Source organism: Lissotriton vulgaris, chromosome 12, assembly GCF_964263255.1.
Source record: "Lissotriton vulgaris chromosome 12, aLisVul1.2, whole genome shotgun sequence".
NCBI classification, from domain to species: Eukaryota; Metazoa; Chordata; class Amphibia; order Caudata; family Salamandridae; genus Lissotriton; species Lissotriton vulgaris.
The window spans coordinates 510620781-510648180 of NC_141700.1; the positions used below are offsets into that span (position 1 = coordinate 510620781).

The 27400-nt window shown below is 47.7% G+C and overlaps 1 protein-coding gene across 1 annotated transcript in view; it reads right to left on the minus strand.

Moving 5' to 3' along the window:
• AARS1 (alanyl-tRNA synthetase 1) overlaps positions 1-27400 on the minus strand; it is a 336551-nt gene that overhangs the window by 156728 nt on the left and 152423 nt on the right. The window contains exons 12-13 of the mRNA XM_086945275.1: positions 24162-24340; positions 21450-21563 (exon numbers count right to left, since the gene is read on the minus strand). Coding sequence (XP_086801401.1) covers positions 21450-21563; positions 24162-24340 — 293 coding nt within the window. The remainder of the gene's footprint in view (positions 1-21449; positions 21564-24161; positions 24341-27400) is intronic.

The window sequence follows — 27400 nt, forward strand, 5'->3', positions numbered from 1 at the left end:
ATACTTCAAAGACTCTTCCAGGACAAAAAGGTGCAATCATCCGGACCCAACGCTAGGCGGCGATCTATGCACAGATATGAATTCAGCAGCCCACATGCCTCGAACAGGAACCTTTGTGATTACAAAACAAACAGGCCATTGTATTAAAGGTCTCCTGTCTTGGGAGACAGTCTTCCGCTCCTCTCGAGGGGTCACCCCGGACTGTCAACCAAGAACCAGGCTTTTAAGTTTGTCAGAAAAGAAGCAGAGCCTCCAGTGTAGATGTGCGGGTGGCGAACCACAGTCTCACTGGGCCCTACTCATCCACAGTGCTCCACGTGGGGACGGGCCAGTCATCTGAGTCAGAGAGGAGGGCACCCCCACGCAGTGCTCCGGGGAGGATGGCAGCAGATGGGCTTTGGAAATGGTGCCCAAACCCTTGGAGTTCAGCCTTCCCATGGCTGATTGCACACAGTGCTGCTCCAGGGGCGGGGTCTCAGTAACATGTCGAAGGGCGAGCGGGCTATTCCCACAGGGCTTCTCTTTGGCTGGAAGCCTCAAACACGGTGATTGGGGGCTTCTTGCTATCCATCTCGTGCTGGGAGCACTGTCTGGGAAAATGAAGTGCTCGCCACGCGCTATGCGAGTAAAAAATGAAGTGCTCAACGTTCGCTGTATTTAAAATGAAGCGTGTCTAAAAACATGGGGTCAAAGGCCCTGTACTTATACTCAAAATGTCTTTGATCAAGGGGTGACATCTAAGGAACCCTTAGAAGTGCGCAAGATTCCCTTTCAACCCAGCCTAGCTCAAGACGACCAGTGGGGAGTAAATCAGTCCTTTGTGTGCAAGCAGGACACAACCTATACAGATGTAAAGCGTGAAAAACATCACAGCCCAGGAAGACTATCAGTATGCAGATGCACACCCAGCCCTTCCTGTGTGGAGGCTGTCTAGAATGTATGCAGCAAGTCTGGCAGTCACCTAGCTCAGACCTGTATTGAGTCAGGTAGCAAAGCACAAAGAGTCAAAAGCTAAAAGAGTCATAAGAACGAAGAAATGCCACGTTCTAAAGGAGGCATTTCTAAAATAGCAATGTAAAATCCAACTACACCAATAAGCAGGATTTATCACTGCTATTCTTAAAATACAAACCAGCTAACACCACTCCTTTCTGATCAGGAATTACCACTTAAAAATATATAAGGTAATTCCCCATGCTAGCCTATGAGAGGAGTAGGCCTCACAGAAGTGAAAAATGAAACAGGCTGTTTGTCACTACCAGGAAATGCCCCATATAAAGGCATATGTCCTACCTTTAACTTACATCGCATACACATTTACCCTGTGTGTTTGGGAAGGGGTATTTGGTCAGTCCACTGAGCATATAGTGTTTTTCTGTCCAATGTACACCCAACAAAGGTAAAACATTTTGGTTCACTATTTGCACAGTGTGAAGTTAACACCTTCAAAGCCTTTAAAAGCCCCTAGTGTGTTTTTTTATGGCCACTTTTCTATGAGCAGTATGGAAACGAAGGAAAGAACTATTATATGGAAGGTGACAGGGTTTAGTAACATGAAGCTCCTTTTATATATTTATCCCTAGGTCTTCAGATAGTTAAATGGTTTAAAACAATGTAATACAGGATTATCCATTGACCCCTCTGGACCCTAAGTGTTTTAGGAGTTGTGATATTTTAAAGGATTTTATATCAACTTTTGAATGGGCTGTAAAAGGAAATTCATGGGTAATTAAATTTGTATTGTATGTTTTGAAATATTTTTAAAAAAATCTAAAATATGGGAAATATTTGATTTCTTTGCACTATGGTGAGATATGTCTTTATAAAACGATGTTGATATATGTCCTTTTATGCGATGGATATGTTGTGAATAAAGTTTATATTGATTGATTTTTACACAGCACCCTTCCTATAGGTCTACCTAGGGCCTACCTTAGAGGTGACCTATGTGTAGTAAAAGAAGAGTTTAAGGCTTGGGAGGTTTCAAAGGCTACTTAAGTGGGTGGCGCAAGCAGTGCTCCTGGCGAGGCCAGTACAATTTAATTGACATGCCCAGGGTGTATTGGACCCCACTTTACAAGGGACCCGCAAGTAAATCAAATATGCCAAACCGGTGTAAACCAATCATACCCTAGCACCCGAAACCCACCATCCACCTCCAACCAACTCTACAAAGAAACTGGAACAAAATCACCACAGAACAGATCTCCACATCGCTCCTTCAAACCTCCCCAGCCCTCTCTTCTAACGCCAACGAAGCCGCCTCCAACCTCACCCTTTGGTTATCCAACACCGCCGACAACTTAGCACCACTGAAAAAACGTCAACACAAACTTGGCATCAAGAAGGCCTCATGGTTCAACGACGACCTCAAGAAGTCCAAGAAACTGTGCCGCTCCCTTGAAAAGGCCTGGAAAAAAGACCCATCCACCAGCAACAAGGACGCCTTCAAAAGCGCCATCCGTACTCACCACCAACTGATCCGAAAAGCCAAGAAAACAGCATTCAAAGATCGACTTGACAACAACGCCCACAACAGCAAGGAACTTTTCAACATCGTCAAGGAATTTTCCAACCCCTCGGCCAACTCCAACGACATCACCCCCTCTCAAACCCTCTGCGATTCCCTAGCCTCTTTTTTCCACAACAAGATTGCTGACATCCACAACAGCTTCGACAACCAACCCGGAAGCCAACCCACCCTACCATCAGCTGACCATCTTCCCCCCGTTAACACCCTTAACGCCTGGAACCCAATCTCCACTGAGGACACCATCCGCCTGATGAATTCCATCCACTCTGGATCCCCCACAGACCCATGCCCTCACCACATCTTCAACAAAGCAGACTCCGTCATAGCTCCGCACCTCCGAGACGTCATCAACTGCTCCTTCAACTCCGCTACCTTCCCAGAAGACTGGAAACACGCTGAACTCACCGCCCTTCTGAAAAAACCAACAGCAGACCCCACCGAACTCAAAAACTACCGCCCCATCTCGCTTCTTCCATTCCCGGCCAAAGTCATCGAGAAAGCTGTCAACAACCAGCTCGCCACCTTCCTCGAAGCCAACAAATCACTCGACCCCTCACAATCTGGCTTCCGAGCCAAACACAGCACTGAGACCGCCCTCATCGCAGCAACAGACGACATTCGAACTCTACTGGACAATGGAGACACAGTCGCCCTCATCCTCCTCGACCTCTCTGCAGCCTTCGACACAGTCTGCCACAGCACCCTTTTACAACGCCTCAGAAACATCGGAATCCAAGGAAAGGCACTGGAATGGATCACCTCGTTCCTCACCGGAAGAACCCAGAGAGTCCGCCTCCCACCATTCAAGTCCGAGGCCTCTGAAATCATCTGCGGCGTACCACAAGGATCCTCACTCAGTCCCACCCTCTTCAACGTATACATGAGCCCCCTCGCGGCCATAGCCCGCCAACACAACCTCAACATCATCTCTTACGCGGATGACACTCAACTGATCCTATCTCTCACCAAGGACCCCAGCACCGCCAAAACTAACCTACACGAGGGAATGAAAGAAGTCGCCGAATGGATGAAACAAAGCCGTCTGAAACTGAACTCAGACAAAACAGAAGTCCTCATCTTAGGTAAATCCCCCTCTGCATGGGACGACTCTTGGTGGCCGGAAGCCCTCGGAAAAGCACCCATCCCGACAGACCACGCACGGAACCTAGGCGTCATCCTGGATTCTTCACTCTCAATGAACAGACAAGTCAGCGCCGTATCCTCTTACTGCTTTAACATTCTTTGCATGCTCAGAAAAACATTTCGCTGGATCCCCTCCAAAACAAGGAAAACAGTCACCCACGCTCTGGTCACGAGCCGACTGGACTACGGAAACACCCTCTACGCAGGTACTACCGCAAAACTCCAGAAGAAACTACAACGAATCCAAAACGCCTCAGCCAGGCTCATATTAGACATCCCACGCAACGAACACATCTCTGGTCACCTTAAAGACCTCCACTGGCTACCCGTCAATAAGAGGATTACTTTCCGACTGCTTACCCACGCACACAAATCACTCTACGACATCGGACCAGAGTGCCTCAACTCTCGACTGTCCTTTTATACCCCCTCCCGCCAACTTCGCTCTTCCAGCCAAGCCAAGCCACTGTACCTCGCATCAACAAGACCTCCATGGGAGGCAGATCCTTCTCATACCTGGCTGCCAAAACATGGAACTCACTCCCAGCTTACCTTCGCCTCACCCAGAATCACCTAGCGTTCAGAAAGCAGCTTAAAACGTGGATATTTGACAAATAATCCTCCTCCCCTTCCTAAGCGCCTTGAAACCCTCTGGGTATGTAGTGCGCTATATAAATGTTTTGACTTGACTTGACTTGAAGGTGAAAAGTTTGGGAATACCCCTACAGAAAGGGCCAGGTCCAACACAGCTCCACTCTGATGTACTTACTATCTGGAGGTCAAGCTACCGGCTGCTGGATTGGGAGATATCAGGGTGCATGGGTAGCAGAGAAGGAGATGTGAGATGTGAGATGCTTAAGCTAATAGGTGGGTTTAAAGAGGAAAGGTCTCGGGAGTGGCAGACCTCAGTGTATTCACTTTGGTGGCAGGGCTACTCTAGTTCAGCTGCTCAACTTAGCTGCAGAGTGCAATGGTCGGCCAGAAGCTCTCATTTGAGGCCCATTCTGTGGCGGTGATCACTGTATACTACAGCAACAGCACAGCTATAATGGACATGAGACTCCCCAACAGATAATATTGTCCCACTAATCCGGGGACAGGAGGCCTAGAAACGGTGTCACAATCATGAGGAACTCCTATGGGGGATGATGGGGTTTGCTTGATGACCCTCCAGATATTGATTGGTTGCTCATAGCCAGAGACAGGCCTGATTGTCTGGAGCATGGAAAGTCTTATAGAATACACATGTAGCTGGACTCAGATGACATGCATGATAAATTTTAGGATTTGTGTTAACAGTAAGAGTTCACTAAAATGTGTGAATCTGCCATGAGATGTGACACTCATCAGGGCTACCTTCCCTTTATGAAGCGAAATGTTCTGACTGGCGAGAAGCCGACTTACAGATATTAGGAGACCTGTACCGAGATGGGGCACTCATACCGTATATGTCATTAGTAGAAGACAAGGGACTCCCACCGGGGCAATTCCTTACGCACTGCTCACTGGTGGCAACACTGACGGCCAGATGGGGGGGACATAATCACAGAACCGAGTCCACACCTCACCATACAGTATTTACACGTCATGGGGCGTGGAAGACACCTTATACGCTGGTTCACGGCATCACTCCGAGCTTATGCGGCACTCAGTTTAGATCCATTCCGCCGTAAATGGGAACTGGACTTGGGGCGGCAATTAGCAGATAAAGAATGGGAAAGGATGCTTAAAAGTCCAGTGCACATACCTAGAAACATGAGATTGTCAAATACAATTATTCATTGTTCACAGAGCATACCTCACGCCTGCGATGATCAACAGGTACTTTCATCGCACGGATGCGGCATGCCCGAGATGTGCTGAACAAGGGGCAGAACTAATATACATGTTATGGAGCAGCCCTAGAATACATGCATATTGGCATACCATAAGCAGACTGTTACATGCATGCACATGTCGCGACATACCCTTTGAATGGACTTATACCTATTGCACCATTTTAGGAGGACCCCCGCCACAAAGGTAACATCCAGGTTTCTGGACCTGGGGATAGTAGTCGTTAAGCGCCTTTTAACTAAACGGTGGACAGCGAAGGACCCACCACACACGCATGCGTGGTATTGCTCGCTGCTAGCATGGGCCAAGGTGGAGGGGATTGCCATTCAGCTGGAAGAAACACTGGTACTGCGTAAAGAACACACAGCAGCCAAATGGGAGGGACTCCTCCATGCACTACAGCAGACATAGGGGGAAGGTTCTGAGGGGCCAACTGAGCGGGAGGAGAGCGAGCAAACAGCGGGGGACGCGCACATCACCAGGGAAAGATCGCGATATTCCATTAACACCTGCGAACTAATAGATGGCCTACATAGAAGCAGACGCCGCTAGCAAGAGGGGACAACTATCAGGTTGATCAGAAATCACTAAGGAGACGGGTACGGGGGAGGGAAAGAGGGGGGGGGGGGATAAGTGCACATAAACCGGTCAATGTTCTTGTTTTACCATCTGTTCGGAAGCCCACGGTGAATGAACTGGAAGGACTTTTGTTGAACATCATCACGATACTCCAATATAATTAAGTTGTAATCCTATGCAATATGTAACATTGGTTGAAGACCAGGGGCTATACTTGATCCTTCACGGAAGGAACGGAATATGCTACTTACCAGATATGAATGTCAGCAGCCCTATATGCCAAGAACAGATGCATACTGGTAAGTAGCATATTCCGTTCGAGGCATGTGGGTTGCTGCATTCATTTCTGTGCATAGAATAAATAGCAGTTACCTCCTTAGCGGTGGTTGCCCGTGTCAGCTGCAGCAGTCTGAAAAAGGGTTCTGGGAACAGCCTGTCCTACAGCAGCTTGTTGTTTAGAGTGTACATCTACGCAGTAGTGTTTGGTAAATGTATGTATGGGGGTCCATGTGGCTGCTCTACATATATCCTCGAGGGGAATGTTACCTAGGAAAGCCATGGATGCCCCTAACTTGCGTGAGGAATGCGCTCTTGGGGGAACTGTTAATGTGCGTTTAGCTTTTTGATAACAGATTTGTATGCACTTAACAATCCATCTGGCTAAACCCGATTTGGAAGGAATATGCTACTTACCAGTATGCATCTGTTCTTGGCATGAAGGGCTGCTGACATTCATATCTGTGCATAGATCGCCGCCTAGTGTTGGGTCAGGATGATTGCACATTGTTGTCCTGGAAGAGTCTTCGAAGTATCACGAGATAGGTGGCTCCTCCCCTGGACTACAGTGCGCATGGGCATCCTCTCCATCCCCAGATTGTTTTTTGCCATTGTGGCAGAGATGGAGTATAATACTGAAAGTGATGACCATGCCTGAAAAAGATTCTGAGAGCTACAGCTGCGACAGGCACCGGGGAGGAGGGCGGGCGATATGAAGGTCAGCAGCCCTTCAAGCCAAGAACAGATGCATACTGGTAAGTAGCATATTCCGTTCGAGGCATGAGGGCTGCTGAATTCATATCTGTGCATAGAATAAATAGCAGTTTCCTCCTTACCGGCGGGTGCCCGTGCCAGCTGCAGCAGTCTGAAAGAGAGTTCTGAGAACAGCCTGTCCTACAGCAGCTTGCTGTTTGGAGTGTACATCTACGCAGTAGTGTTTGGTAAATGTATGTATGGTGGTCCATGTGGCTGCTCTACATATGTCCTCTAGAGGAATATTACCCAGGAAAGCCATGGAAGCCCCCAACTTGCGTGTGGAATGCGCTCTAGGGGGAACTGTTAATGTGCGCTTAGCTTTTTGATAACAGATTTGGATACATTTAACAATCCACCTGGCTATACCTGACTTGGAGATAGGGTTGCCTTTATGTTGTGGAGAGAATGCAACGAACAGTTGTTTAGTCTTTCGAAAGTCTTTTGTCCTGTCGATGTAATACAGGAGAGCCCTTTTGACATCTACGGTGTGCAGTGCTCTGTCTGCCACTGAGTCAGGGTTAGGAAAGAAAACAGGCAGTTCTATATTTTGGTTAAGGTGGAACTGCGAAACCACCTTTGGCATGAAATTAGGGTTGTTGCGGAGCACCACTCTATTCGCATGAATTTGCAGGTAGGGTTCCTGAATTGTGAGAGCTTGCAGTTCACTGACCCTCCGCAGCGATGTAATAGCTATTAGGAAGGCCACCTTCCACGTGAGGAACTGAATTTCACAGGAATGGAGTGGCTCAAAGGGGGGCCCCATGAGTCTGGTGAAGGGGGGTGTCTGGGAGGGATTACTCTCTTAAGTCCTTCTGAAAAGGCTTTAATGGCTGGTACCCTGAAAACGGAAAGGTGCTGCCTGTTTTGAAGGTAAGCGGCTATGGCCGCCAGATGGATCCTGATGGAACTGTACGCCAGGTTGAATTGGTACAGATGCAATAAGTAACATATGATGTTTTGCGTAGATGCGTCCAACAGATTAATGTTATTGTTGGAGCAGTAAATAACAAACCGCTTCCATTTGGCTGCATAGCAGGCCCTGGTAGTCGGTCGTCTTGCCTCCTTGATGATGTTCATGCACTCAGGAAGCAAGTTCAGGTATCCAAACTATGACCTCAGGAGCCAAATCGCAAAGTTTAACTGTTGGGGATCTGGGTGCTGAATGTCGCCATGGCTCTGAGTGAGGAGGCTGGGAGTAAGGTGCAGCCGTTGGTGAGGCACCACTGAAAGCTCCAGGAACGTGGTGTACCAAGCCTGGCGTGCCCACGTTGGAGCAACTAGGATGAGCGTCATGGAGTGTTGTCGCAGTTTGCGCGCCACCAGAGGTATGAGGGGGGCTGGCCGAAAAGCGTACGCAAATCTGTCTGACCAGTTCATCCATATCGCATTGCCCTGAGACTGCGGGTGTGGGAACCTGGCGACGAAGTTTGAGCATTTTGCGTTCTCGCTTGTGGCGAAGAGGTCTATGTCCGGATGACCCCACTGTTGGAAGTACGGATGGAGAACCGACGGGTGGATCTCCCACTCGTGCATCTGATGACTGTGCCTGCTGAGCAGGTCCGCCATCTGGTTTTTGACACCCGGGAGATGCTCCGCCATGAGGAAGATGTTCCTTTGAATGGCTCACTTCCACATGCTCTGGGCTAGGTGAGACAGCTGCGGGGAGTGCGTGCCTCCCTGCTTCTGGATGTAATACATGGCGGTCATGTTGTCCGTCCGGACTAACACGACCTTGTTGCACAGGTGCAGCTTGAATGCCTTCAGTGCCATGAAGATTGCCATGAGTTCCAACACATTGATATGCGTCCGTTGCTGTTGTGCTGTCCATAGTCCCTGCACTGTGTAGTGGAGGACATGCGCACCCCAACCTTGGAGAGATGCGTCCGTCGTTAGCACTATCTGTGGGACAGGCTCTTGGAACGGTCGTCCCCTGCAAAGGTTTTGTGGGTTCCACCAATGCAGAGAGCTGTAAGCACGACCGGTAACCAACACTAGGTCTTTTAGATGGCCATAAGCCTGGTTCCACTGACGGGCTAAGCATTCTTGAAGGAGTCGCATGTGCAGCCTCGCGTGCGGGACATTGAATATGCAGGATGCCATCATGTCGATCAGTTGCATGAAAACTTGCGCTGGGAGGGATCGCTGTGGTTGGAACCTCCGGATGATCGTTTGCACGCTGTTGACCCTGGCTGGGTTCGGCTGAGCCGTGGCCAACCGGGTGTTTAGTGTTGCCCCCAAGTACTGTTGCACATGGGCTGGCTGCAGTAGAGACTTTGCGTAGTTGAGAGAGAACCCCAGCTTGTGAAGGAGGTGAATTGTACGCGACATGTCGCGGCCGCACTGCTCGGCAGATTTGGCCTGCACAAGCCAGTCGTCCAGGTAGGGGTACACGTGAACACCTTCTCTGCGAAGGTGTGCTGCCACAGTTGCCAAGCACTTGGTGAAAACCCTTGGAGCAGTAGTGACCCCGAACGGCAGAACCTTGAATTGGTAATGCTGACTGTTGATAGTGAACCTGAGATATTTTTTGTGACTTGGGTGAATGGGAATGTGGAAATACGTATCTTTGAGGTCCAGAGTGGCTAGGAAGTCGCCCTGACGGAGCAGCGGCAGGACTTGTTGTAAAGTTAGCATGTGAAAGTGCTCCGAAAGGATGTATTGGTTGAGGGGTCTGAGGTCTAGAATGGGCCGCAGTGACCCGTCCTTTTTTGGAATCAAGAAGTACAGGGAGTAAACCCCTGCACCCCTTTCCTCGGCAGGCACGAGTTCTATGGCTCCTTTTTGCAGCATGGAGAGTACTTCTTGCTGCAATAAGAGCGAGTGCTCTGCGGACATAGGACGGTTTCTTGAGGGTATGTTGGGGGCGGGGGGGGGGGGGCGGAGGTTAGCTCTAGACAATAGCTGTAACGGATAAGTTGTCTCACCCACCTGTCTGTTGTGATGTTTTCCCAGAGTGGCAGGAACTGCTGGAGTCTCCCCCCGACAGGTGTTAGATGGTCAGGGGGCAGTGACATGAAGTCACTGTTTGTTGGGAGTGGAGGACCTGGCATTGTTATTGCCACGGCCTCTCCCTTTGGTGTTGTTCCCACGGTATCCACCTCTGGTGTTTTTAGTGTAGGCAGATTGCGTGTTGCCCTTGGTGTACTGTGAATGCTGTTGAGCCTGTCCTCTTGTTGCTCCCCTGTTACCGGAGCAACGAAAGGAACCGCCCCGAAACTGCTGCGACTGGAGAGCCCCCATGGATTTCGCCGTCTGTGTCTTTTTTCATTTTTTCAAGTGTTGTGTCCACTTCGGGTCCAAACAGGAAGTCCGGATTAACCGGCTGATTGAGAAGAGTAGTTTGGATCTCGGATTTAAACCCTGAGATGCGCAGCCATGCATGGCGTCGCAGCATCACGCTAGTATGGACTGCCCTCACTGCAGTGTCTGCTGCGTCCAGTGCGCATTTGATTGACGCGTTTGAGATCAGTTTACCCTCTTGTATAACCATCTCCGCAGCCTCTTTGTACATGTCAGGCATGTGTTGCATTAATTGTTCTAGGGTGTCGTAGTGCGCCCTGTCGTACCTAGCCAACAGGGCCTGTGTATTGGCTATTCTCCAAATGTTAGCGGCTTGCACTGCCACACGCTTCCCAGACGCCTCAAAGATTTTTGACTCTTTGTCCGGAGGGGGAGCGTCACCAGTAGATTGAGAATTTGCCCTTTTGCGTGCATTAGCCACCACGAGGGAGTCCAATGGGAGCTGGCCTTTGATATAGGTTGGGTCCACTAGGGCAGGGTTACACTTTTTGTCGATCCGGGGATTTATAACCCTGGCTTTGGTTGCCTCCTTGAAAATGGATGTGGCATGCTTGAGGACTCCCTTAAGCATGGGCAGAGTCTTGGTGGTGCGTTCAGATGTGGAGAAGGTATCAAACAAGAAATCCTCATCCACTGGCTCGGCATGCATTTCGACTTCATGGTTGAGTGCTGCCCGCTCTATCAATGCATGGAATGCTATAGTGTCCTCAGTTGGTGATGGTTTTACAATGTAGGACTGAGAGTCTGGAGCGGTATGGGGGTCATCAGGGTCATCGCCTTGATCTCCTGCTCCTGACCATTGATTTGAGACATCTTGATCAGTGTCATTATTGTAAGAGAAGCCCATTTGGCTATAGTTCGCATTCAAGTCCTCCTCACTTTGTGTTGGAGATTCAACAGCATGGTGCGAGTAGTCCTGAACAGGTTCAACAAGAACCGGAGAGGTGGTGGAGACCATCTTCTTTTGAGGGGAATCCTGTAACCTTCCAAGGTATGTTCAGGCGCGATCTTCCGCTTGTGGACGGTGATCCTGCCCGACTCAGAGTCGATGAACAGTTTTGCCTGGTTGTCGTAAGAAGGCTCATGGTAGACGACTTGTGCATGGGAGGACACCTTCGCCATCTTGGAAACCTCGAGATGCTTTGGACGGGCCGTGGGCGGAAGGCCAAACTTAAGTGGCGTCGAATCCGCATGCTTCGAACCGGAAGCGCTCGTTTCGAGTTTCTTCGACGCCTGCGTGGGCCGCTCGCTCGACCGCGTCGAATCGAGCTCTCGGCGCGGTGCGCCTCCATCCTTGGGCGTGGACGACAAAGTCGGGGCGTGTTTGCTCGTGGCTTCGACCCTTTTAGCCAGCCCAGTCTTGAGTCCAGAGAGGGGTGGCTGCAGACCTTTTCCTAACGGAAGTTCTTTGGCCTTCTCGCCATGTTTGGTCGTCGACGCGGGCACCGACGCCGAGGCCATCGAGGCGACGGTCTTGGTGGCTGAGCCCTGCTTCGATGTCCCAGTTTTGGCGCCAACAGGTATCTTCGGCGCCGAAGGATCGTCGGCAGCCTTCGAGGAGGTAGTCGACGTCGAACCGACCACCATTTTGAGTAGCTTCGGTTTCGATTTTGGCTCCGTCTGTTTCGGTTTCGATTTCTCCAAATCCACCGATGGCTCCTTCGAAAGGGTCTTAGCCTGGCTATGTCGCGGGGCTGTAGACCGAGAGGATGGATCTTGGCTAAGGCCTTTCGGCGATGCCTCGACCGGAGCCGGAGAGGGCTGAATGTTAATGATAGGCCCCGGAACTGCGGGCGGACTCGGTTCTCCACGGAGTCGTCATCAACGGCCGCAAGGGCCTGATAGTCGTCCCCTACCTCGACGACGTCTTGGTCGTGGGCGAACTCCTCATCTGGCTCGTCCATCTCGAAATTGGAGTCCTGCTCCGACGCAGGTTCCGACATTTCTTCGGGAACGTCGTCTTCCGCCTCTTCCTCATCCTGGAAGAGTTCCTAGTCCCCGGCATCGAAGATGTTTGCAGGCGCTGGTGCCGACCGCTGGGCCGACTGCCTTGCCGAGAGTCGAAGTTTAATAGTCTTTTTTGAGCGGAACCTTGAGCAGGCGAAACATTTCGACTCGTCGTGGTCGGGGGACGAACAGGTATTGCACACTGGGTGCACATCCAAGTTCGAATATTTTGAATTACAAACGGGGCACCGCTTAAACGGGGTCCGTTCCATCGTCGATGTAGTCTGGGACTGTGTTGTCGAAAGAATCTTCTTTCGACGCCGATCGAAGAACCGAAAGGGCCAGGCACCGAACGATACAATACCGACGCTAAGAAGGCCTTTTGGCCTTAGGAATAGAAAGATTACAAGTTATTTAACTGGAGTTAAGATTAGACATCCGAACCCAATGGCGGAAAAAAACAATCTGGGGATGGAGAGGATGCCCATGCGCACTGTAGTCCAGGGGAGGAGCCACCTATCTCGTGATACTTCGAAGACTCTTCCAGGACAACAATGTGCAATCATCCGGACCCAACACTAGGCGGCGATCTATGCACAGATATGAATTCAGCAGCCCTCATGCCTCGAACATAGGGTTGCCTTTGTGTTGTGGAGAGAAGGCAACAAACAGTTGTTTAGTCTTTCTAAAGTCTTTTGTCCTGTCGATGTAATACAGGAGAGCTCTTTGAACATCTAAGGTGTGCCGTGCTCGGTCTGCCACAGAATCAGGATTCGGAAAGAAAAATGGCAGTTCTATGGTTTGATTAATGTGGAACTGCGACACCACTTTAGGCATGAATAAAAGGTTGGTACGTAGCACTACCCTATTAGCATGAATTTGTAGGAAAGGCTCTTGAATTGTTAGGGCTTGAAGCTCACTAACTCTTCTTAGGGATGTGATGGCTATCAGAAAAGCCACTTTCCTTGTAAGAAACTGTATCTCACAGGAATGAAGAGGTTCAAAGGGTGGCCCCAGGAGTCTGGTGAGAACTATGTTTAGATTCCAGACAGGTGAAGGAGGGTGTCTGGGAGGGATCACTCTTGAGTCCTTCCAAAAAAGCCTTAATGGCAGGCACTCTGAAAAGGGAAAGATGCTGCCTGTTTTGAAGATATGCTGCCATGGCGGCCAAATGTATCCTGATGGAACTATATGCCAGATTGCATCTGTACAGATGCAACAAATAACATATGATGTTCTGCGTGGACGCATCTAGCGGATTAATGTCATTATTGGAACAGTAGATGACAAATCGCTTCCATTTGGCTGCATAGCATGCCCTAGTTGCAGGCCGCCTTGCCTCCTTGATGATGTTCATACAGTCAGGGGGCAAGTTGAGGTAGCCAAACTCTATGACCTCAGGAGCCATATTGCAAGGCTCAACTGTTGCGGATCTGGGTGCTGAATGTCTCCATGGCTGTGAGTGAGGAGACTGGGCGTGAGGCGCAGCCGTTGGTGAGGCACCACTGAAAGTTCGAGGAACGTGGTGTACCAGGCCTGCCTTGCCCACGTTGGAGCAACCAGGATGAGCGTCATGGAGTGCTGCCGCAGTTTGCGTGCCACTAGCGGTATGAGCGGTGCTGGAGGAAAAGCGTACGCAAAGCTGCCTGACCAGTTCATCCATATCGCATTGCCCTGAGACTGCGGGTGTGGGAACCTGGCGCAGAAGGTTTGGCATTTTGCGTTTTCCTTTGTGGCGAAGAGGTCGATCTCTGAATGACCCCACTGCTGGAAATATGGTTGGAGCACCGAGGGGTGTATCTCCCACTCGTGCATCTGATGGCTGTGCCTGCTGAGCAGGTCCGCAATCTGGTTGTCTTTGCCTGGGAGATGTTCTGCTATGAGGAAGATGTTCCTCTGGATAGCCCACTTCCACATGCTCTGGGCTAGATGAGATAGTTGCGGAGAGTGTGTGCCTCCTTGCTTTTGGATGTAATACATGGCAGTCATGTTGTCCGTCCGGATCAGCACGACTTTGTTGCACAGGTGCCATTTGAACGCCTTCATCGCCATGAAGATTGCCATCAGCTCTAACAGATTGATATGCATCTTCTGCTGCTGCGTCGTCCATAGTCCCTGCACGGTATAATGGAGGACATGCGCTCCCCAGCGCTGGAGAGATGCGTCCGTCGTCAGCACTATTTGTGGGACAGGCTCTTGGAACGGTCGTCCCCTGCAAAGGTTTTGTGTGTTCCACCAATGCAGAGAGTTGTATGCACGACCGGTCACCAACACTAGGTCTTTCAGATGCCCATGAGCCTGGTTCCACTGTCGTGCCAAGCACTCCTGAAGCGGACGCATGTGTAGCCTCGCGTGCGGGACTATGAAGATGCAGGAGGCCATCATACCGATCACCTACATGAATACCTGCGCTGGGAGCGAGTGTTAGGACGGGAATTTCTGAATTAGCAGCTGCATGGCGTTGACTCTGGCAGAGTTTGGCTGCACTGTTGCTGTTAGAGTGTTTATTGTTGCACCTAGGTACTGTTGTACATGAGCGGGCTCAAGGTGCGACTTTGGGTAATTCAGTGAAAATCCTAGACTGTGTAGGAGGTGAATTGTGCGTGACATGTGGCTGGCACACTGCTGGGCTGACTTTGCCTGGACAAACCAGTCGTCCAGGTAGGGATAGACATGGATGTGTTGTCTCCGAAGGTGCGCAGCCACAGTCGCTAAGCACTTGGTGAACACCCTGGGGGCAGTGGTGACCCCGAAAGGCAGGACCTTGAACTGGTAATTTTATTTTTATTTATTTTGAGAGTTTTAAATAGCGCGAACAAGATCTTTGCAGATATCGGAGCGCTTTACAAACAGAGGGTACATGATCATAGCCAAAACAGGTAAGTCGATAGAGCTAACAGTACAAATAGGTGTAAGGCAATAAAACAAATAATACAAATAAGCAAAGACAATAAAACCAAATAATACAAATAAGCATAGAGGTCGAACAGGTATAGGGGATCTGTGCAGATTCTTTCAGAGTCCGAAGTGGTAGTTCAGGTGTATTTAGCCATGAGGATAGCTTTTACTTCTTTCTTAAAACGAATAGTGGAGGAGATGAGCCTGATTTCAGGAGGGAGTGAGTTCCAGATTCTGGGTGCCATTCCTGAGAAGGAGCGTTTATAAGTTTTTTCCTTCCGGAATCTCCTAGGCTTCAGCAGAAGATTGTTTGTGCCTCTGGTGTTTCTAGAGCCGCCAGAGATTGTAAGCTTCTGAGTGAGGTAGCCGGGGGAGTTCAAGTGAACCGCCTTGTGTGTCATGCAAGCAATTTTCAGGTGTATTCTGTCTTCAAAAGGCAGCCAGTTTAGGGATTTCAGGTCAGGGGAGATATGAGAGTGCTTTTTTGACCCCGTGATGAGTCTCGCTGCAGCGTTTAGGGAAGCTCTTAGGGGTGCCGTAGTGGTAAGGGGGAGACCGCAGAGTGCGATGCTGCCATATTCTATTCGCTGGATGACTAGTGCTTGTACTGCAGTTTGGAAGTCTTTAGCTGGGAGGAAGGGCTTGAGTTTCCTCAAGGTATTGATCTGGAAGTTTGCTCCCTTAGTTGCTTTGCTGATATGTTGCTGCATGTTGAGATTAGTGTCAAGTGTTATGCCTAGAGATTTAGCTGAGTCCACGATGGTGGGTTGGACATTGAGTGCGGTTAGGTGTTTAAGCCAAGTTTGGGTGGTAGAGATCTTTGCTGGAGGTGCGATCAAAAGGAACTCTGTTTTCAGAGCATTGAGTTTGAGGTGATTATCGGTGAACCGGAGATACTTCCTGTGACTTGGGTGAATGGGAATGTGGAAGTATGCATCTTTCAGGTCTAGGGTTGCTAGGAAGTCTCCCTGACTGAGCAATGGTAGGACTTGCTGTAAGGTTAACATATGAAAATGTTCTGACAAGTTGTACTGGTTCAGGGGTCTGAGGTCTAGAATGGGCCGCAGGGAACAGTCCTTTTTTGGGATTAAGAACTACAGAGAGTACACCCCGTACCTTGCTGTTCTAAAGGCACGAGTTCTATTGCCCCTTTTTGCAGCATAGAGAGTACTTCTTGCTGCAATAAGTGCGTGTGCTCTGCGGACATAGGACGGTGCCTTGGGGATATGTTGGGGGGAGTGGAGGTTAGTTACAGACAATAGCCGTATTGGATAAGTTGTCTCACCCACCTGTCTGTGGTAATGCCTTCCCAGACCAGCAGGAACTGCTGAAGTCTTCCCCCGACCGGTGTTAAACGGTCTGGGGGAAGTGACAAGGCGTCACTGTTTGTTGGGGCGGAGGATCTGGCATTGTTATTTCCACGTCCTCTGCCTTTGGTGCTGTTCCCACGATATCCACCCCTGTTATTTTTGTTATAGGTGGTCTGCGTGCTCCCCTTGTTGTATTAGGCTTGCTGCAATGCTTGACCTCTAGAGCCTCCCTGTTACCGGAGCGACGAAAGGAACCGCCTCTGAACTGCTGTGACTGCACGGCCCCCATGGGTTTTGCTGTCTGTGTCTTTCTTAATCTTTTCAAGGGTCGTCTCTACATCAGGACCAAAAAGAAAGTCAGGGTTAACTGGCTGATTAAGCAAAGTTGTTTGGATCTCTGGTTTAAAACCAGAGATTCGGAGCCAGGCATGACTTCTCAGCATAACACTAGTATTGATGGCCCTAGTTGCTGTGTCTGCTGCACCGAGGGCACACTTGATGGATGCATTCGAAAGCTCGTGCGGTCCCTGGGTCACTGTATGGAGCCGAATTATGGGGCCTGGGTAAAGTGGATCTACTGTGCAAGGCGGAAAACAAATTCATCAAAGACCTCCTTGCCATACCATCAAGTAGTCCGACTATCCCAGTGCTCATGGATGCAGGCTGTAAAGCAATAGGGGACCAGGCTCGCCTTCGACCCCTCTTGCTCTGGGCCCGTCTGTGGAGGGTACCGGAGCTAAAATCTTACGCTGACGGCCTCGCTGAGGTGATGCACTCTGACGGATGGCACAGAATCAAATGGCTGAAGAACATCAAACACCTTCTAGGGGATTTAGGCTTGGATTTTTGTTGGGATAGCCACTCCGCTCCCCCGAAGGAGACCCTAAAAAGACTGTTCTGGGAGTGGGTCCGCATGAAGCGCAACAGTAATCAGCACCACTGCAAAGCCACCGCAGCTTTTCTGATGATAAAAGATGTTGTTGCCTACGAGCCATACATGGACCTAATAACAATTGCCATGGATCGGTCCCTGTATATCAAATTTCGGCTGGGGCTGCTACCCTTGGCTGATCTCTGTTCCAGGTGGAATAACTCCCAGCCCTCTTCACGATACTGTGCTCTCTGTCCTGACAAACCAGAGACTGTGCCACATTTTCTCTTTGAATGCCCTGATTACGGCCGACCTAGAACACGCTGGCTCGGCCCTATCTGCAGAGAATTGGGTACTCGCCAGCACTCTGTTGCCCTCCGGATTCTTTTAACTGACACAGCCCCCCCGATTGTTTGTGCCGTTGCCAAGTTTTTAAAATGGGCCTGGTTGATTAGACTTAGAAGACTGTCCGTATCAATTTAATCTTCTTTTAACTAATTTATGATGGTCTAACGTGTTTTAATGTTTTTACTTATTGTACAGTCATACTCTTTTCGACATGCTGTTTTAACTTTTTGTATCGCTTTTATGATATATGCATATCGAAATAAAGCAATCAACCAACCATTCGAGATCAACTTTCCTTCCTGTATTAGCATTTCTGCTCCTTCCTTATAAACATCAGGCATGTGTTGCATTAGCGGTTCTAACGGGTCATAGTGAGCCCTATCGTATCTGGCTAATAGGGCCTGTGTATTTGCGATCCTCCTAACATTAGCCGCTTGAGCAGCTACACGCTTGCCAGAGGCTTCCAAGATTTTGGAAGCTTTGTCCGGAGGAGGAGCATCACCACTAGTCTGAGAGTTTGCTCTTTTGCGAGCATCAGCCACAACTAAGGAGTCCAATGGGAGCTGGCCCCTGATGTACGTAGGGTCCACAGGCGCAGGCCGATATTTTCTTTCAATTCTTGGGTTTACAACCCTTGCCCTAGTGGTCTCCTTGAAAATGTCAGTGGCATGTTTCAGGACACCCTTTAGCATAGGCAATGTCTTCACTGATTTTTCTGAGGTGGAAAAAGTATCGAACAGAAAGTCCTCCTCCACTGGATCTGCGTGCATTTCCACGTCATGGTTAATGGCTGCCCTTTCCAGTAAAGAGTTAAACGCCGCCGTGTCTTCAGTAGGCGAGGTCTTGACATTATAGGACTGAGTATCAGTCGCAGTCTGTGGCTCATAAGGGTCAACCGGGTCATTCCAGGGTTGAGGCTCATCTTGATCTGCGTCAGCATGATAATTAAATTCAATCTGACCGTAACCCTCTCCCACATCCTCGTCGCTGCGTGTGGGAGAATAGGCATATTGTTGTGTATATGACTCTACAGGTTCGAAGAGAACAGATGAAGTGGCTGAATCCAGTTTCCTTTTGAGAGGGATCTTGTATGACTCTAAAGGATGTTCTGGAGCGATTTTTCGCTTGTGAATGGTGAGCCTGCCAGAATCCGAGTCGATGAAGAGCTTCGACTGATTGTCATACGAGGGCGCCTGGAACATTACCTCCTATGGAATGGATTGAGACTTGGAAGGTCCCGACACCTTCTTGGCCGCTTCGGCGCCCTTTTGTGGTTTGAACGCTTTGGGTCGAACGGTCAGGGGCAGTCCGTATTTAATTGGAGGAAGCACCTGAGACGAACCGACCTTCGAGATCGACGGCGTCTTCGATATGATCTGCTTTGGTGGATCACCAGCAGGCTGGCGGCCTTGAGTCGACTCGAGCGCATGGTGCACAGCAGGCACTGCCTTGGGCTTAGACGCGATATGCTCTTTCGAGTCGGGTTTAGTCTTCGACTCCAGGGCCTTGCTTAATATCGGCTTGGAGGATGCAAGCGTCGGTTCGACAGTCTTTTTAGTCTGGAGTCCTTTGGCAGTGTCGCCATGTTTGGACGTCGACGTCGTCATAGTGACGTGCTTGACCGTCGAGACTGGCTTCGGCGCCCCGCTCTTCGGGCCGACGCCCCCTTGTGACCCCGAAGGGTCGACGACACTTTTAGACTTGACTGGAGCCGAGGAGTCCGAGGGATTCGATCCGAGGACTTTTTTTTTACAGTTTCGGTTTCGCCTGTTTGTTTCGGTTTTGATGGATCGGCCGATGGCTCCTTTGAAGTATTCTTAGCCAGGCCTTGACGCGGGGCTATAGAATGTGGAGTAAGATCTCGGCTAAGGCCTTCCGGCGATGCCTCGACCTGAGCCTTAGAGAGCACAGTGTCAATTTTAGGCCCCGCAACTGCGGGTGGGCCTTGCTCATCGCTCGAGTCGTCATCGACGGCTCCGATGGCCTCTGCGTCGTCTCCTACCTCGACGAAGTCTTCTTCATGGACGTAGTCCTCTTCGTCGTCCACATCAAAGTTAGAGTCTTGGTCCGACTGCTGGTCAGGATCATCTTAATCGACGCCTTCATAGTCATCGGCCTCGAAGATGTTCTCCGGGTCGGGCGCCGCTTCCTGCGCCAACTGTCGCGCTGCGCGTCGAAGCGTTTTCTTCAACCGGAACTTGGAACAGGCCATACAGCTGGCCTAGTCGTGGTCCGGGGATAAACATTTATTGCACACTGGGTGCACATCAATGTGAGGGTACTTTGAGTTGCAGACGGGGCATCTCTTGAACGGGCTCCGTTCCATTGTCGTCGAAGTTGGGGCCTTTGGTGTTGAAAAGGCAAACGGCCTTCGATGTCCTGTTCGAAGAACTGGATGAAGTATAGGCACCGAACGAGACAATACAGACGCCCCGAAGGCCTTTTGGCCTTGCGAAAATAGTCTTATACTGATTCCGAACTGGAGTCAAGAAAGTGCATCCGAACCCAATGGCGGAAAAAAACTGAGGATGGAGAGGATGCCCATGCGCACTGTAGTCCAGGGGAGGAGCCACCTATCTAGTGATACTTCGAAGACTCTTCCAGGACAACAATGTGCAATCATCCGGACCCAACACTAGGCGGCGATCTATGCACAGATTTGAATTCAGCAGCCCACATGCCTCGAACTGTATGTTACCAACTGTACGCCCAATACCAACGCAAAAAGTACAGTACAGTATGTCATACTGATGATTGATGGTTCTACTTGCACCACAACCTGACCTCTTGTTCCCCCCTTTTATTTTTCTCTTTTACTGTATAGACAGCAACCCAACCGTCTGTTGCCTTTCCTAAGAATGCAAACAATCCATAAAAACAGAGTTAAACAAAAAAAAATTAGGCGAAATGTATTGAGCTTATAACTTGTTTGCACTTTTTTTCCTTTTTTTCTTTCTTGCAGCTTAAGGCTTCCACTGCTGTCCCTTTTTTCTAGTGATCAATGGTCTTGATTCTCACATGATACCAGTGCATCACTCATAGTACAGGAAAGACGTCACTCACTGCTGGCGGCAAAGCAAGTTGTGCCCACTGGGAGGTGTTAAAAACGTTCTTTATAAGGTACCAAGCTTTATCCAAGGAACATAGTTTTAAACTGCACCTGTTCACGGTACACACAAATAAAGGGGATTATTCATAACCAGTAGCCAAAGACACAACTACAAAATAAGCGAACTATGACAGGGCAAGTGAGTGCTAGAAGAATGGCAGCATAATCAAGACAAAAGGGAAAAAGGAGGCTACGTGGAGCTGTCAAAAAAGGGTCTGCAGCAATGAGCTGCTGGAGGCAGAGTCACTAATGACTGGGTTTAGAGCAGAGAAACTTCTAGAAAAAAAAAATATCATTTTGTCACCACTGCAGGGTTAAAATCCAAAGAATGCATGTTTAACTGGAAGTGGTGTAAGAAGGACTCTGAAACAGGTGCAATGTATGCATTTGAATGGGTAAGAAGAGGTTAAAATAACAAATCCCCAGAGGATGAACAAGAGTATGTGTTGACGATGAGGACTTCCCATTACCTGCCCTACAATATTGCATTCTCAAAGTAGGACACCGTTGGCTAAAGACACAATGCTCGAGTGCATTACTTACCTCGTCGATGTACAGGCGAACACTGTCACCAACACGCAAGGTCCCGTACACGGTGCCCATGTGGAGAATGTAGCCACCACGGACCTGGACATTTTTCACAGAGAATTCAGTTTTCTGAAAAACATCAAAAGATTAGTTGAGCTCCAGATACAAGGACTCAAGCCCTCCCCATCAATATTATCTTGTGGGCCTACTGCATATACAATGTCTACTGAGCTCCAATTAGAATGGCTAAAACTTCTATTTAAGTAAAACACAAGGTTCTTCTAAGTAGATTTATAAAATCAAAAGACATCAGGTCATACAAAGGTGTGAATCCAGCAACCATCAGTGGCCTCTTTAGCTACGCTCTACACTTCTACAAGAGGCATCATTAGTACTCCTGGCAATTGAACGTGTTTCATATTACTTCAATTTGATTCATAGCCTCATAATTGGCTTTCTGAAAGTATTAAATACTCATTTTTATTGAGCTTTTAGAGATCACTACCTTTGGATTCTATGTATCTAGAATCTGAGCAATGTGAAGGAATGAAGGCAATCGGGATCAATTGGTGATTGGAGGATCCGGGCCCTACTCTCAGGATGTGAAGTTTATTTTTAAGCAAGCTGTAACAGTTGAGTTTTCAGGCCTTCATGAAATTAGTGTAGATTGATTCCACACTGGGCAGGGAGTTCCACAGTCAGTTACTCGGCTATAAAAAGCCTTAAAACAAATACAACAAATAAAATATTTACAATGTATAGTTCATAGTAATCTATTGTCATAACAAAATTACATATGTACATTTAAATAAACACTTTTCCCAACTAGGCCATAAAAGATGGCAGATTTCAAAACCTTTCCCACAGCAAAGATAATTACATCTTAAGGCAGCATCTGCTGATATACGGAAGTAGCTCTACCAACATCAAATTGCAGTGCTCGTAACAAGGACTAAAGAGGACGTTCACGAGAGTTTTAAAAGTCTACAAAAAAAAATACCACAATGTGCACCACTGCTGGATGGAGCAGTTATGCCATGAACACAGAATTGGCAAAACAATGTATGCCCTTTCTCTTGGTGTAGCAAGTGAAAACTGCACCACATCCTATCTAAATCTTACTAATAGGTTGTGTTCATGTTGACATAGAACTTTTACCAGATACAGCTGCAGACCAAATGTGTTGACAGTAGGCCAATATGTTCCTATAGACTTTTTCTGTAGCACGTGCTCCGCTGTATTTTTTAACTCTGTAGATCAATATAGGATTTCTGTACAAGAATTATATCCCGGCTAGTAACTGATCTTGTTGTGTCAAACAGTGCTGGTTAGCCAATCTTTATATACAGTTTCCAATTTTTCTAGCCATGGGAAGTTGTTAAAACAATCCATTCTGATGCATTCCAAAATGATTTCCTGTGTAGGGTTGGCACTCCCAGTACACCAAATATATAACCTAAGGTTGAGCAGGGTAAGACTGTTTGTGTCCTCCAGAAAATCTACTCCCAGTTCTGAGACAAATTATATTCAGAGTGTAATAGGGGGGGTCACCCAATAGTCACCTACTGAATGGTTTTTCTTCAGCCTGTAAACATTAAACACATCGACACACAGCTGCTCAATAGGTTGCCACTGAAACGCACTTAGCCTTCTACGCTGTGTTAATATCTTTCAAAATCATATTTCCTACCTTAACATTTATTTAAATGTAGCACACAGAGATCAGATTAACTTTAGCCTTCCTTCATGTATTAGAGTATTCCAGTTATTGATATGATCAAAAGCCATTCCAAGGTAACAAAAACAAGTAATTTTCTTTAAAATGTTGCTATTTATATAGAAACCCCTAGTCTTACTAAACGCTGGGCCACAACTCAGGATTAAAGACTCAGCCATATCTATGGTAAGAGCTAAATTCCCCATCACCATGACATAACAAATCAATTTAAGGCTGTTAGCTGTTCTGGACATTAAACCTGTTTTATTCACATACACAAGAACTATGCAGACTTTCAACCCAGTATTTGCTGGGCCTAGCCTCCAGGGAGTTCAGTAGAAGGAATAAATAACAGTTCCACAGGAGGGGTCGATGAACTGCCTTGCCTGCATGTTTGTTCCATCTGAAGGCTCGCTGGGAGATGAGATTTGTCATAATTAATTGCAGGCTACTTTGGGTGAATATGGGAAGATCATTCCCACAGGAATCCTAATCTTCTGCCCCAATAAGCATCGTTTATGCTACAAAGAACGTTTTGCTTTTTTCTTGCAATCACTGGGAGGGAGCCAGTTTTGTGCTTTCAAGACTTTTCATGTAGATGCAACAGCATAGGATCAGCCTTCTGTTCGCAGTCGGGTGTGGAGCCTTTTAAGCCTGTCGTTAAGTTTTTCCTGGAGCCCGTGTGCATTGTACTCTAAGGGAGGAGCCACAGCACATCTTATGATACAAAGAATTCTTAGAAGAAAAACAACTTGCTAAGTTCACAGCTCAAAAGTAGATGGGAGGAGTATGCACAGCATGTGAATCTACAGCCTGACATGCTATGAACACAATGTTACAGCAGTCTAAGCAAGCTATTACAAGGCATAGACAAGCACCAAGGCCTGGCAAAAGTAATGGGTGTCAGAAAAGGACCCATCTAATAAAATCGGTGCACATCCCTGGCTTAATTGAAGTAGGCCAGTCCCTTCTCACAATTAGAGATCCTTCATTGTCTTCATTAAACTTACATCCTCCGTGCTGTCATCCTCCTTGAGTAGGTAGCCTTCATCATAGGTCTGCCCACCCTGCTCTGCATAGAAACAGGTTCTGTCAAGCACAATTCCACACTCCTGTCCAGTCGTCACCTCCTCCACAAAGGCCTTTTCCCTGCGTAGGGCTTTCACAGTGGCTACACCACCTTCAAACTCTGCAAAGGATCAAATTCAGAAAAGAATTAAATGGCAAGATGCACAAAAAAAATATATATATATATATATATATATAAAAAACTATGAAGACAATATAGGAGATTGTTTCTTACTAGGTCTGGCGCCTGGGGGATAATCAAAAGACGAGGAATCTATGGTTAAAAGTACCCATCAGATATGCAGTTTTGCCCTCTTACCCCAATTCTTGTGGAAAAGATGCTTGTACAACTCACCACTTTTACTCATGTTTGTTTCTTACAAACACTTCATGTACCCTGTGTGATGACTCCGACCAAGACAGGCAGAATGCCTCGGTACCTGGCTGGGTTTCAAGGAGCTTGTGAGTGCACCCAGGCTTTGAGCTCTGAAACATTCCCTTTGAGTCTTCCAGAGCACAATAAAAATCACGTTACCTGCAGAAAGGGTGTCAACTCACTCTAAAATATAGAACATTGATTCTTGTGATACCAAATTGCAACTGAGCACAGGGGCAGCTGGCATAAATAGACGGAGCCTTCCTCAAACAAAGCATGCAGTACATGCACAGGTGAACTGCAGCAAATTGCTTGTGACAGAAATGGCAGGACTTCAATCCAGAACCTTGTAGCATATTTTACCCAAGTACAACATCAAAAAAGAAAAACAGTGAAATTAATAAAGGCACTGTGGCAAAATGGAAGGTATAGAAACTGAATAAGAGGCGGATTCAAGCCCACACCTAATGGCAGATAAAGGCAATCGGGCAAGCGTTGTTCATAATGCCATTGGAGGTGGTTTATTATCTCTTATGTCTACTTATAATTACTATCTATATTCATGCTAATGCACACACTAAAGTTTACTAATAAACATTTTTAAAAAAATGAAATGCTACTAGAGGATTACAAAAAAAGAAACAACTCCATATTGGCTGTGAGTGGAAACAGGACTATTTACTTAATATTTGTGAACCCAAACCCGTAACTGGCTCAGATGGAGTTCTTGAAATAAAGTCCACTTCTGGGAATGTTTTATAAAACGAAATCCTAAATGCTGCAAATCTTAAATAAATCAAAAGGACCTAACATTATTAATGGAGACTGCGGATACTTGACAGATCTGTGATCCAAAGAAATTGCAATGCCAGAAACTGTTCTACAGAGGCAGAAACAGGGAACCTGTGAAGTGCAGTGAGAATCTGCTTGCATGAGAAAGTTTCACTTGAAACCGTAAAGCACATATTAAGAAATACAGGTTTGTTCTCTTAAGTCAGCATAATAGGGTGTAGAAAAACTCCAGAGGCCAATGAACACAAATATAAAGCTGAGCTGACTGGTACACAATTTATTTGCCTCCTTGACTCTTGGAAAAAATAGGTGATATTCTATAAGTAGTTAGCCAATTGATCAAAAAACTTACTTTCGCATCCAGACAGTGAGGTCTAGAACATGGGGAAGTTTTCAAAATAATTTAAGACACACTAAATCTAATCTAAGCAACTCCTAAGATTTCCCAGGTTGAAGCAAGAGAAAGAAAACCCTTCACTTTGGAATGACTCGCCACAGAAGAAGTAACCGCATTTAATTCACTACTAGTGTACACACTAACCACAAATACTACCTGATCGATGCCTCCTCAATAAACACTGCTCTCAAGACTAGTCTGTCGGCCAATGCAATTTTGAGATTTACAAGAAACAGCCACGACATGTTTACCTTCCTAGAGTTATTCCTGTTAAAAGTTACAAGCATCCTCCTAATCAGGGTGGTAATATGGGGCACAGAATAACAAGAGTTAGTGGCTGTTGCCCAAGGCTACCCCACCCTCCCCCAACCCGTGTAACAGCTTTTTTCACACTCCCGATGAGCACCTAATATTCCAAATGAAGTGTGGCCTTGCTCCTATCACCTGCTGGACAAAACCCTTGTCAGATGCCCAAAGCCAGACTGAAGATTTAAAGTTTTGTTTCTAATATTTAACACCACCACAAATAATCAGCAATAGTAAAAGTCAGACGGATATTTTACAGGAGCTTGAATTACGAATGTGGACTAGGACTTAAAGCCTTTGAACCTGACTGATGCCAAAGTGGAGTTTTAAAAGTCATGTCACACGTGCAATTAGACCTAATTTTCAGTGGCATGGCACATCTATACTTTAATCAAGGCAAACAGGATGGCAAAGATACTACATTGATAGTCGGTAATGGCAGCACCATCAGAGGTCCTGCTTTGAGTTGACTTAGCATGCTTCTAGTTACTCATCTTTACCCGAGAAACCTTGACACCATCAAAAAAGACAGAAAGAACTAAATGTACCCGTCTCTCCTTCTCGGAAAAGAGGATCAGAAAGAGAAGGCTCAATCAATTTAGAAGTCCTGCAAACACCACCAAGATCCTTATAGAAAGAGTGGTCACCAGTTTTTTAGGTCTCGGACTAGCGTCGCACTGGGCAGCAGTGGGCGGAGTCCGAGATTTTTTGTTTTGGCAGTATGGGGGCTTGAACCCGCCCCTCTTCTTCTAAACGGAGGCCAGCCATTGGAGGAGAGGGGCGTCACTCAGTTCAAGCCCCGTCTTTTAGCGATTCGGGGGCGTGTTTTTTGCAGTTTTTTAGCCGTGACGTCATCAGTCACTCAACTGCTAAAAACAGGCCCCCGAATCGCGAAAATGGCTGCGCTTTTGTTATGCCATTTTGCCCCGACCGCCGCAAGAAGTCGCAGAGTCCTCCGCCCCAGCCGGTGAGTGCTTGTTGTTTAACTGCTTGCCAATTCGGGGTCGAAGTGTTTGATTGGAAAATCCAAGATGTGTTAGGTGTTATTTGTAGATTGACCATCTTGTTTTATGGCGGCCTGGTTTCAACCACCTTCAGCCCAATAGCCTGAAAGAGGATAACCAGGGTTCAAAAGGAGTTTGAACGCCAGAAGCATTCTTTCAACTGGTTATCCAGGAAGTCCGGATCATTGTCAGGTAAGTACTAATTAGCCTGAAAGGAAAGAACCGGTTTTGTGCCAAATGTCCCGTCCCTCATAGGGGGCCCCGGCAGGTCAGCAAGTTGCTGCAGTTCAAATTCCTGTAAACACT